Here is a 13,567-nt window from a genome sequence, read left to right as displayed (position 1 = left end):
ATTTGACTTGCCTATTTTGTGGGAAAGCAGTTCTGAAATACAGAGTAAAGAAACATCATTAACAATTGTCATTTAGCATCTTTTTTTTTTTTTTCAAAATACTATCACATCATACTTGCATAAATGATTATGGGCTCCTTTTACAAAGGCGCGTTAGGGCCTTAACGCGCGGAATAGCACACGCTAAAATGCCGCATGCGCTAGCCTCTACTGCCTCCTTTTAAGCAGGCGGTAGTTTTTCGGCTAGCACGCGTGCTAAAAACGCTAGCGCACCTTCATAAAAGGAGCCTTATATCTCTATCTCAATGTTTTACCTACGGTCATTAATTAGTTTCCGGTTGGTCAATAATTAGCTCTCTTTCAGCAGCAGATTAAGTGATTTCGTTTGCTTGTTATGTTTAAATCAGATTACTCTTATGTTAAATCATGGATCCTAAAATTGAGGACCAGTGTGTGATTAAGTTAAGATGTGCTTCTTTTTATAGTTTGATTTATATTCAGGATTGAAAGTAAATTTAAATATGTTTTCTTGATTATACTTTCTGTACAAGATGATATGCTTGATAATGTGAAAACCTTATAAATAAATAAAATGAAATGTAAATTAAAAAATATTAAAAAGAATAAAAACTTATCTAAACTAAGAAAATGGGGAACATTTACGCAGACATATATGATAGAGAATGACACGGGGAAAAAATTTGTCCCCATCACCGCCCCGTCCCCGGCCGACTATCCTCTGCACCGCCCCGTCACCGCCATTCCCTTCACCGCCCCGTCACCGTCACCGCCATCCCTTTCACCGCCCCGTCACCGCCACTGCCATCCCATTCACCACCCCGTCACCGTCACCGCAGCATGCATAAAAGCCTCAAACAGGTATGATTTTATATACTTATCTTTATTAATGTATAAAGGAAACATTCTTTACAACTTTACAACTTAGTTAACTATACAAAAACAAAACACAACCTGTACTTTTAATTGTCCTTATTTTTTTAACCCGTGGATGAACAACAAATCATCTGCACAAGTGGGTTATAATGCAAACCTGCTACCATGAAATCTGATTTTTAAGGGCATGTATTCGTGCAATTATGCCATAGCAAATGGACTTTGGTGCATTTGCCAAAGGAGAATCGCTACTGTGGCTTTGTAAAAGGGGCCTTTACTGAGTGAAGTCCATAGTCACCAAGACCAGTGTTTCTCTCAACCAAGTTTCCCAGGCCAATCTCCACCCCTGACCCCCATCCCCATCATAATAGTAAATAGTACTAATTGTAATGCAATTTCTTCCATTCGTTTTTCATGTACACTACTGTATATAATATTAATTCATTATGGTAACCACAAAATTAAAAGAAACACAAAGCACACTGTATGCAGAGAAAATATTAATTAATATTTGTTTCATTTTTCAAAGAGGTCAAGACAGATGACTAAAATATGCAATGTCACTTCAGAAACAACTATAGAAAAATAGACAAATATAATGCAAAATATAGATAACTGATATAAATTCTCAAAACTGACACATTTTGATCACTAAATTGAAAATAGTCATTTTTCATAACAATTTTTCTATCACTAATCTTCCCCCACCCCATATATATTCCGCAGGTTTTCAAAGAGGTCAAGGCAGATGATTTTATGCAATGTCACCTCAGGAACAACTATACAAAAATAGACAAATATACCCCCTCCCCTTTTACTAAATCGCAATAGCGGTTTTTAGCGCAGGGAGATGCGCTGAATGCCCTGCACTGCTTTCGATGCTCATAGGCTCCCTGTGCTAAAAACCGCTATTGCGATTTAGTAAAAGGGGGCCATAGTGCAAAATATAGACAGCAGATATAAATTCTCAAAACAGACACATTTTGATCAGTAAACTGAAAATAAAATCATTTCTCCCACAAGTGGACATGCTTAGTTACGTCAGCTCTATGGCTGCTTTAACTGTAAGGCGCCTGAATCTAAGGCTATATGCTACCATTCTGTAAAGAAACCTCTGGGAGCCCATTCACTGCTATAGAATAGGCGTTCCCTGTACAGTCTCAGGGTGCATACGAGGAAGAACCCACTTGGAGAATTGCCCCTTATTTTTTTAAGGATTATAAAAACAGAAGCAATAATGTGAAAAACAAAACCCAGCCTTAAAACAGGCTGAATTAATTTGTGAACCATTATTTAAAGGATACTCAGAAAAAATATTGTTTTCTCTTAACTTAAATGAAATAAACATATTCCTATCCATCATTTGACTATAGCTAAGGGCAAAAGAACCTCATAGAGCTGCAGTGAAATAGAAAAGTGATTTTGTTTTACTGTAATTTCTGCATTAAGTGGATTTGCACACCCCAAGCTCCTTAAATCCTGATGCACTTCTAGCTTTTCCTGTATCAGACTTTGCAAGATTAATAAATGGAGCATTCTTCTGCCTGCCAGTTAAAGGATGAAAAACAAATGCCTATAAAGTTCAAATCACAGCTTGACTAAACTTGAACTTTCTTGATTTCATTCTTCCTGGCTGACCACTTTATCTTCCACAATAGGCACCAAGGTTGCTTGGATCAGAGCTTTAAAAGAGCAAGCAGAATCGGGTCCGATGTCCATGCGTTTGGTTTTCTCAAATGGTATACCACTACACTTGCTGCTTTTACTTGCTTCGGGCCTTCCTCGTTGCCGGGACCTGCCTACTTTTTGTTTCCACGAAGGCAGGACCCGGCAGCGAGGAAGGCCTGAAGCAAGTAAAAGCAGCAAGTTGTAAGCTTCCCTCCGAGGCTCTATTGTGTGCATGCTGGCTTCCCTTCTCTTCCCTCCGAAACCAGAAGTAGTTTCCTGGGGGGGTGAGGGGGGAAGAGAAGGGAAGCTGGAACGCACACGATAGAGCCCCAGAGGGAAGCTTACAACTTGCTGCTTTTACTTGCTTCGGGCCTTCCTCGCTGCCGGGTCCTGCCTTCGTGGAAACAGAAAGTAGGCAGGTCCCGGCAACGAGGAAGGCCCAAAGCAAGTAAAAGCATGCTGGCAAAAAAAAAAAAAGACAGGCGTCAAACAAAATTTTTGGCGGCGAGTCAACCCGGGAAGGAGCATCGGCGGCAGCAGCAGGATTAGCTGGGCGGTCATCTAAATCAGCCGGGGAGAACACTTACTTGTACCTTGTATGTTTTACTTTAAAAAATTTTTTTAGTCTTACCTTGTTTTAATTGTTTTATTGTTTAATCTTTTATTTAGCTTTGAGCTTCCTCTGCCGCCGCACAGCAGTGGCGAGCCGGACACCTCCCCCATCAGGTCAGCTGATGTTCTACTTAAACAAACCTTCTGCGGCGCACGCTGAACACTGCACTGCACTTTTGCACTAACTACTTGGCACCTTAGACCTCTGCTGCCTTGCCTCACCAATATTTTATGTTTTACTTTAAAAAATTTTGTAGTCTTACCTTGTTTTAATTGTTTTATTGTTTAATCTTTTATTTAGCTTTCAGCTTCCTCTGCCGCCGCACAGCGGCGGCGAGCCGGACACCTCCCCCATCAGGTCAGCTGATGTTCTACTTAAACAAACCTTCTGCCATTTGTAAGGTGCACATTTCCCTTTCCAGGCAAACCTATTTTCAACTTACCATGGCTCGGACATCCTAAGCAGTGATGAGAGGAAACCTTTCTTCTGACAGCAAGATGACATTTGTGGATCGCCTGGTTAATGTGCTCTCATCACTGCTTAGGATGTCCGAGCCATGGTAAGTTGAAAATAGGTTTGCCTGGAAAGGGAAATGTGCACCTTACAAATGGCAAAGTCCACCATGTAGACCCTGTTATAAGAGCTAATAGGAAAAAACTAGGACCTTATTAAAATGAGCAAAGGTGGGAGTCGAACCGGGGAGTTTCAGAGATCAGAGCTCGGAACAGGAGCATTACCGTGTTGACCTAGAAATGCTTTCTTGTGTGTATAGCAGTTTGGTGAGACAAAACACTGCAGTTGTATATTATTGTTTCTTCACCATTTCAGAAATGTATACTTTACCATGATAAAAACTAACAAAGTATGCCATGTTTAAAAGGAGAAATATAAGATGAGTTGAACTCAAATTCTTAGCATGGAAGGGGGAAAAGTTTATTTTTCTGCTACACAGCAAAGTTGTACAGTAATATTATATTCAACTCCTATAAGAAGTGGAAAGCATCATCAAAGTGCACCTGGAAGGCAGATATGCCACAAGTAAAATACAGGCTGGAATTTGAACCCTCAAAGCCCGGAAGATTGGTAGAGAGTGCCTTTCCTCACTGAGCTACAGCAACTTTTGCTCCAATATCTCTGACTCCCTTGTCATATCATATCTTAGTGAAGTGCTAAGGGAAAAGGAGTTTAGCTATAATGTCATAGTAGGCTGAGACAAAAGAGTGGTAGCTCAATGGTTAAAAGCGCTGCTTTCACTGAGCCCCAAACCCATATTCCCAAGTGTGCTTGAATGCATGTGAGGTGGAGCTCCATTTTTCTCACACGCTAATCTTCATTCTAAGCACTGTACTAATGGATATATGACTGTAAGTAATCTGTTCCGTTTAGGCGTCATACCCGGAAAAGTGGTGTTTTTTTGCACTTACCGATCAGCGTCATTTGTGCTGCAATTCTTTAATACATATTTGATATTTGTTTTCTACTTGAAAACCTTCCAAATCTTTAGGCATTCCTTTGCTTAAACTTATTTGAGTTCATCCTGATATGATAGCTAATGAAGCATAGACAGCTCAGTCAAGTATGATATGAAAGGGTGGTGAGATGGACCTAAGTAGAAGCAGCTGTAGCTCTATGTGTTAGGGGCCAGCCTGTGCTCCTAACATCCAGAGGTTGTGAGTTCTACACCCAGCACATCTTTTAATTGTGGCATACTACTTTGAAGGTGCAGATTGATGAGGTCACAATGAGGTCAGTTTTGTGCAACTGAAGACCTCCATTTTGCAATGAGGGAAGCTTGAATGTTAAGGTGTGTATCTGTTTATTCTCTTTTTAAGTGCTGATAATGTGTGCTGTTTTTTTCTTTGCTTTCAAAAGAGAGCCGATTGCAGTGCTGTTTGTTGAGAAAAAAAAGGGGTTTGTAAAAGCCATGTGTAAATTATATTATTGTTCGGGCAGAAATGTGGTTTGTTATCCATGCAATATAATGTGTTCCATTGACATTATATTTATTAGGACAGAGAAAAGATGAAAATGACCTATTCAAACTCACTATTGGAATTATTGATGAAAAACACAGCTAACGTCTGCCTCGCGTCTAACAAAGAGCCGCAATTATGAAAGTTGAAACGGCATTGAAATCCAAGTTAGACCAGGGTTTCTTACGTCTACATAATACACGATATTTAGACGCAGGCGTTCGCTCAGGTAGCGCCTATCTAGCATCCCCATTTGGCACGCCCACAGAACGCCCACGGAACGCCCACGTCCAGAGCTGGAGACGGGACTATGCTTTCTGTAGACGTCAGCCCGTCAACTACCTCTTAGGGACGTCTATATGTCGTTTATTTCCCAATTAACATTAATTAAGACCCTTAACTCCGTAATTATTCACTTACATCGGACGTCCAAAGCACGCCTAAGTTAAACGCAGCAATAGAGAATTTACTCCTCAGTGAAGTTATAGTGCAATACTTTTAAAACTAGTAGGAGGACATTTTTTTTCACCAGAGAATAGTTATGCTCTGGAACATGTTGCCAGAGGATGTGGTAAGAGCGGATAGCGTAGCTGTTTTTAAGAAAGGTTTGGACAAGTTCCTGGAGGAAAAGTCCATAGTCTGTTATTGAGAAAGACATGGGGGAAGCCACTGCTTGCCCTGTATCTGTAGCATAGAATATTGCTACTCCTTGGGTTTTGGCCAGGTACTAGTGACCTGGATTGGCCACCGTGAGAACAGGCTACTGGGCTTGATTGTTCATTGATCTGACCCAGTAAGACTATTCTTATGTTCTTATGACGCAGGTGATAGGAGCATATTATCCATGTCTTCAATAAGCATACATAACACACGTGCAGGAGTCTGTGAGCGGCAGTCTGCGGTATCTTGCTTACCTTGCTCGGACTTGGTCGAAGCCAGGGGCGGGTTGACAAAATTTAGCACAGTGTGCGACTGCAGCAGCCCGGTTAGCCCATTCCACAGCAGCGGATCCAGATAATCTTGGAGGGAAGGGGCCTGTATGGCAGATGGTATATATGGCGCTTGTTGCTGGAACTGAAGCGCCTGTGTGGTTGGCGGCACAGAATGTGCTTGCTGCTGTAGAGATGGCGCTTGTGCGGTAGGCAGCACAATACGCGCTCGTTGCTGCACAAACACTGGAACTTGTGCCTGCATGGTAGTTGGTACAGAATGCACATGTGCAGAGGTATCCGTCCATTGACTTTTACCGCAGCAGCGGTGGGGGAACAGTGCTTATGCTTCTTAGCTTTCTTACACGGTTCCCTCAATGGCAGCAGAATCGAAGTAGCTGAGGTAGAGCTGGATGTTGAAGTCGATGGCCCTGGTGTAGGGCAGCAAAGAGGAGACTCAGCGTCAGAGTTGGCCATCCTCGACGCTGTTTCTAAACCATCCCAAAAATCTAAAAATAACTGAGAGGTTAATGACACCGAGAGAAAACCCACTGGCATGAGGTTTCTCAGAGGAATGCTAGTAGGAAAAGTCGTAACTGGGAACAGCACCCCGTTTTGTAAAACTGGCAAATAAATATAAGTATTAAAGAAAAATAATACGGGAAGGCACAAAACATATGCAAATAATCTGCACAGAAAATACATGTGGGTAAAAGGCATTTGTTAAAAATTCATATGATACATGTCTAAGGAAGGCATGTGAAGAGAAACCAAAATATGGCTTCTCTGCTCTGCAGAAATCAGATGGTCCCGTGAGCTGGCCGCAGGCGGGAAAGCACCCATGCAGTATGGGCAATCTTTTAATCTCTTAAAATGAGAGTTCGCTTTAGATGGTCCATGCCAGGTTCTGTGGATAACATCACCCACATGTGAGAATATGCTGCCTGCTTGTCCTGGGATAAAATTAATTTATCTATAGGATAAAATAGTATTGTAGCTGTGTTGATAAACATATATAAACGGAAAATGGAAATAAGGTGATCTTTCTTTTGGACTAATTTTAATCTATTGTTGACTAATTTTGGAGATCAAAACCCCAGGATAGGGGTAGGATAGGATACTCTTAACTGCAGTACAGGAGGTCTTGGCCTCTGAAAGCTAATTGAACATATAAGAGGGGAGTGTATGTCTGATTATAAAAAAAAAAGAGGGAAAAGACCTCAGTACATTAGCGTATGACCATTTGAATAAGTGGAAAATCAGCTATTTTACTAGTCTGTGGTAAAAATGACCTTAGTGTGTGGGAACACACACCTAAGTGTGCACTAAGTCCAGTTTGTTGAGGACCTTAGTAAAAGGGCCCCTAAATGAGCACCTGAAGCTACTAGAGGAATACCCTGGCATAGGAAGCACCACCATACTCTTCATCATATCAGCTTGGCCATTCTTTACATTTGACTGGTAAGTTGTTATTTCATGTTCCTCTTTTCACCAGATTAGGCTTCAGACATATAGAGCAGTGATTTACGGGGCAGTACGAAAATTGTAGAATTCTTTGCCATCTGAGTTTAAAAAATAGTCATTATAGGTATTTATATTTTTGGAGGAAATTGAAGGCCTATCTGTTTGCAAGAGCCTTTGGATGAGTTTAGCTTTAAGAGATTTTGAAAATGTATAGGGGGGAGAGGATGTACAGTTATGTTTAGTGGTTTATTGTAAGGATTTAAATTATTTTATATTTTATCTGTTTGTGGGTGTATGATATATTATGTGTGTAATTTTGTAAGTAGCACAGAATTGTACATGTTGAAATTTTTTTTTTTTAATAAATAAATAATATAAACAGAGGGTGGTTGAACTTACTGTTTTCTTCCAGAAGTTTCTCTGTGAAAAGAATAAGAAAATAGTTCATTTATCTTTGCATTTGATAATCACAATTATTTTATATTTACAGGAAGTAGTAGCCAAAGAAGCATGAAATGCTCTAGGAATGTGCATTCTTTAGCAGGCATTTGGGGGTCCTTTTATTAATGTGTGCTAATAGATTTAGTGTAAACTAATGAATTAGTGTGCGTTAAGTGCAATAAATGGATTGCATGGCATTTAGCACATATTAATCATTAGTGCACAATAAATCTGTTGGCGCATCTTAGTAAAAGGACCCCTTGGTGTTAGCACTCCATAAAAACATAAAGGGGTCTTTTATTAAAGATTAATACATGTTACCTGCAGTACAACCCCTAGGAATAAAATGGGTCCTGTGACAGATAGCACTCAATAATCTTTAGTACAGGATCCCTTTAGTGCAGTGTATCGCAAACTGTGTGCCGCGGCATACCAACGTGCCTCCTGAGATTTCATGTGTTCCGCGACGCATTGGTGAGGAGGAGAGTCATCCACACCAGATGGCTGCCTACAGGACATGCCTCTCACGGCGAAAAGCACGATCTGTAGGAAGTCAGCCAGCACAGATGACTCTCCTCCTGGCCAGCGTCTCTAATCCTCTCCTCGCACCTCCTGGATCCCTCCACCAAAGTGGGTCGCAGCCAGATGGGCCTCCGCGCACTGGATTTAGTGTGAAGCCAGCTGGAAAGTTTGCGTGACACTGCCTTAGTGTGTACAAAAATAATTTTATGTGTGTTAACCTATAAAATAATGCTTGTAAAATCAATCTGAAGACTTTATAAAGTTCTAATCCAAATCAAATGTGTTTTTTATTGAAATGACTGTAAAACAGCCTCCCCAAAAATCTACTAAAATTAGGGTATAAAGCCAAATTTCTGACAAGTGAGCTAAATATGTTTGCCTATGTACATTTCTATAAGGGATGGCCCTGCCACCAGGTGAACTAGGTGAAATGAAAGGATAGATTTTCTGTCTCTGTCTATGAAAGGACACATTTGAAAAGGACACACATATTTTATGTCTTTTGTTCCTGCCTGTGCTGGAAGTAATCAAATGAAGAATGTTGGGTGTTTACTCTCTTAATGGTTTGGGAAGAGGTCATTTAATTTATGTTAACTAGGTTAGTTGTCTGAGACATGAAGGCTCAACCCCCCACAGCTCTTAACACCTTTAAGATTTAAACAATGAAGTACATATCCTGCTCACGCACCCCCTCCCCTCTCTTGTCCATCCCCCTTTTGTTGTGATGGTTACCACTGACCCATGTAACAGATATATAAATGTTTTGCAGACTCATAATAAATCAGGCAAAAATCTCTTTAGAATACTGGCTACCTATCTTTCTTTCTAAGGGGAATTGCCTCCAGATGACAGAATATTTTGCAGAACAATTTCGGGACCTAAAAATGGATCCTGTTCGTTTCAATTTGGGGGCTCGTCCGGGATGGACTTGACATTACCAATATTTTGTGAGTATTTCTGAATTTTGAATTCTGTTCTTTAATACTCACAGGTATTGGCATCATGTTCCAACCCTTTATTTAAATTGTAGGGTTTTTGGTAAACCCGCCGCGGTTACTGTCCTTTTGGCAAGGACACTGTCCTTTTGGCAAGGACAAATATTAATGTGGAGTTTTCGGTAAATTCCCGCCGTGAAAATAAGCAGCTGCCATTCTTTCGGGAAGAATGAAATTAAGTGAAGACTTTTGGAAAGTCTCTATTGTGGATTTATAGAAACGTCTGCGCATTCTGTCATCTGTGCTATTCTTTGCATGCGCTTTTCTCGTCTATCGCTTAGATAAGATTTTATAGAGTATAAGATTATATTGTATATTATTAATGTACCTCGCTTATAAGGTAAGGTAAGCGAAAATTTCTGCATTGTTACATTGTTTTTTTTATTGAAAAAATTCCTGCATTGTGATATTGTTTTCTAATGGGTCATAAAGGCACTTAGGATTCGCCACCTCCTAGACAGATGAGACTTTGTTCGCGTCAGTAATAATAATAATAATGGTAATAACTTTATTCTTCTATGCCGCCACGGTCTTGCGACTTCTGGGCGGTTTACATTTAAGAGAGCTGGACATTCAGCGATTTACAATATGTGGAGGGAGTACAGAGTACAGAGACTATTAGGAATCAAAATTACAAAATATAATGTTTGCTAAGAATTTCGGAGCTGACCTGTAAAGAAAAATCACAGCTTTCCTGAAAAAAAAAAGGGAAAAAATTACAATGTACAGTTTGTTTAGAGATTCAGAAACAGCACGAATTAAGATTTCAGAGAGCATTGTGAAAAGAAAGAGTGCTTGGTGAGGTTCTGTTTAGGTGATGTATCTGTCAAATAGGGTAGTTTTTATGAGTTTTCTAAAGGCATTGTAGGTCAGTTCGGCTTTATTAATGAGACTAGCTTGAAACATATGCAGGAGAACTTGAATAATATTCTTGCCTCGACTGACAGCCAGTGCAGTGGTTTGTGGTGGGGATGACATGGTCATTCTTTTTTTGATCCATGTATCAAGCGGACAGCTGAGTTCTGAATGATACCCAAATAAACGATATTGCAATGGTCCGGGGTAGAGAGCACTGGTGATTGCACTGGTGGTCTAGACGAGAGTGGGTCAAAGTATTTTTTGATGGTCTTTGATCTCCATGGCATCGTGAAACATTTTGTTGCCACGGTATTCGTGTGTTCAGTCATGGTGAGGTGTGTGTGTCCAGTGTGGCTCCCAATGTTTTTATTGTTGGTAATTGGGTAATCATGGTCTTTTATATGTAGCGTTGAATTGGTAATTTTATTATCCGTTGGGCTTGCAAGGAAGATTTTTGTTTTTTTCTGTGTTAAGTTTCAGTTTGAAGTTGCTTGTCCAATGTTCTATTTCAGTCATTATATGAGTAATGTATTTTGAGATTTCATTTGTTATGCTGATAGGATGGAGATGTCGTCTGCATATATTGTGGCGGGGCCGGGGTTAAGCCTAGCGCTGGCAACCCAGCTCCCGCCCCAGGCGTAAGGACCAAGCGCTCCCAGGAGGATTCCCACTGGGAAACAGTGAAATAATTAGTGGAGGCTGCGTTAGTGGTAAAGTTCAGCTTTTCTTTTATTTCCCTCAGTTTGCAGCACTGGGGTTCCAGCAGTCCCTCTGTGTTGAGGAGACTTGGACAAAAGCATACTTTCATACAGTCCAGCCTGCTGTCCAGGCAGAAAAGCCAAAAAATAAAACCAAAAACGTTTTCTCCTGATTTTGCTTTTTCTGTTTGAAAGATCTTTGGGAAGCTTTGGCACTGTCCCACCTGAAGCCCAGTGTCCCCGCTGCCCCGGGCTCCCAGGGTGGGGTTGGGGAGCTTTGTTACCCAGCCGTTTCGGACTGCTCTTGGTCCCCTCCCAGAGTTCCTGCTTCAGGGTTGGGAATTCTCGGGACTCTGGGTTCCGTGCGGGCTTTCGGGAGAGGTTAATTACAGGTTCTCACCTCCTTCCCTATCTTCACAGGCTTTCCTCTCAGGCTCTAAGTAATTTATTCATACTAGTTCACAGTTAGACTAAGGGAGAAAGAACGCTATGGTTTCTGTCCTTGCCTCTCTGCCTTGCCCTGCCTGTTGGCTCTTAGTGATGGGCACAGGGTTACTGGGCAGTTTCCTGGGCTTAGGAATAGGGGTTTAAAACCGGGTTTAAACTGCTGACAGGCACTTCCCTGTCACAATATGTATTAGATCAGGTTTGGTTTTTGCAGTGGGTGTCCTAGAGAGGATATGTAAATGTTGAATAGGGTAGGTGAAAGTGGTGAACCCTGTAGGGCTTAATATGAATTGAATGTGAGTGAACCAAGGCCGGCTGAGAACTTTTCAGCACTTGTCTTTCCCGTATGTGTTTGCACTGCTTATAGGTTTAAATTTCTGCCTTTTCTTGTGCTGTGTCGCCGGAAAGAAAAAAAAAAAATAAATAAATAATCTAGCACTTTGTAGAAAAGATTAAAATGAATAAGAAAAGCAAGGAGCAAAGTCCCATTACAGTCCTTAAAAGGACTATTATATTCCAAATGCGTCTTTAAAAAGAAAGGCTTTCAAGCTAGTTTTAAATTTATCAAGTGATGAACTTTATTAGTATGCACGGTGCCAAGGTGTCTTAAAGAGGGAATGGATAACAGGTTTTGATAAGAAGAATGTAATGTGTGATGCAGGTTGTGGGAGATTAATAACCTGTTGATGAAATCAGGTAGACCGGAAGCTATGGTTTTATGTATCAGTAACATTATTTTATAAGTAAATCAATGATCTATGGGAAGCCAATGGGAGTTAATCAAAAGTGGTGTGACATGATCAAATTTTTGAGCTTTTAAGGTGAAATGATTTTAATGGCAGTATTTTGAATAATTTGGAGGCAATTGTCTTAAAGAGGGTCAGGATAAATTAACTTTAATTAATACAGGGGCCAGAATTAGTTTTACAGATAGAGCAAGAAAAATATGGAAATTTGTGAGATTCAAGTTTCAAGTTTATTTTTAACTTATTGAATAGCTTAATTTAATTTGCTAAGCGATTTACAAATCAAGTTTCAAGTTTCAGGTTTATTATTTTTCTTGATTAATCGCTTAATCAAATTCTATAGTCAAATAAGGACAATACAATACAAAACAAACTTTAAATAATAACATTGGGTAAAAAACTAATACATAATATTTTATACTCATGACATAGGGTAAGATAAGGGTTAGAAATATAATTGATAAAGAAAAGTAAAACAAAGGAAAAATACATTAGGGGAATCAATTAACACATAGCATAACACAGTAAAATAACATCACCAAATTAAGAACTATTTAATTAAATATTAAAAGCATCTTTAAAAAGAAATGTTTTCAAATTGCTTTTAAATTTTCCTAAATCCTGCTCATTCCGCAGATAAATGGGAAGATCGTTCCAAGTTTGAGGAGCAGTTACAAAAAAAAATAAATAAATAAATTGACGTCTAGTGTTAATAATTTTAAGTGATAGGATGGTTAATAAGTTTTGCTCATTAGACCTCAGGGTTCTGTTTGAATGATAAGGAATTAAATGTTTAAATATGAATGCTGGGGTCTTATGAAGAAGAGATTTAAAAAACAAGCAGACAGAGTTTGTACGTTATCCGAAATTAACTGGAAGCCAATGTGCATCTATCAAAAGGGGTGTAACATGATCATATTTTCTAGACTTAGTGATGAGTTTAATGGATATGTTCTGAATAATTTGAAGTCGCTTAATTTCGTTTAGCGATATCCCCTTAAATAGGGCATTACAATAGTCCAATTTAGAAATCACTAAAGAATGGATAAGAATGTTTATTGATTTAGGACATAGGAATTTTGCAATAGATCGTATCCTACGTAATCTGTAAAATGTAGATTTAATTATAGTGCTAATATGATCATAAAAAAAACAAAAGGTGTACACATATGCTTATTTATAGTAAATTACATGAGCCTGACATATTGACATACAAACTAACAGATGCATAAGGAAGAAAGGGCAGAACTACAATTGTATTAATAGAACACAAGGGAAGACGTGAATGGTGAGGGCAATAGGAATAGGGAATAAATAAA

General features: G+C 39.6%; 1 protein-coding gene across 5 annotated transcripts in view; it reads right to left on the bottom strand.

Annotated features, from left to right (window-relative positions):
* Nucleotides 1-13,567, bottom strand: part of LOC117346340 (E3 ubiquitin-protein ligase TRIM39-like) — a 200,123-nt gene that overhangs the window by 28,665 nt on the left and 157,891 nt on the right. For all 5 annotated transcript variants that reach the window (XM_033915743.1, XM_033915769.1, XM_033915779.1 and 2 more), the window contains 2 exons: nucleotides 7,941-7,961; nucleotides 12-32 (listed from right to left, as the gene is read on the bottom strand). In XM_033915743.1, coding sequence (XP_033771634.1) covers nucleotides 12-32; nucleotides 7,941-7,961 — 42 coding nt within the window. The remainder of the gene's footprint in view (nucleotides 1-11; nucleotides 33-7,940; nucleotides 7,962-13,567) is intronic.

This window comes from Geotrypetes seraphini, chromosome 1 (genome assembly GCF_902459505.1).
Source record: "Geotrypetes seraphini chromosome 1, aGeoSer1.1, whole genome shotgun sequence".
Taxonomy (NCBI): Eukaryota; Metazoa; Chordata; class Amphibia; order Gymnophiona; family Dermophiidae; genus Geotrypetes; species Geotrypetes seraphini.
This window is presented reverse-complemented; position numbering and strand designations above follow the sequence as displayed.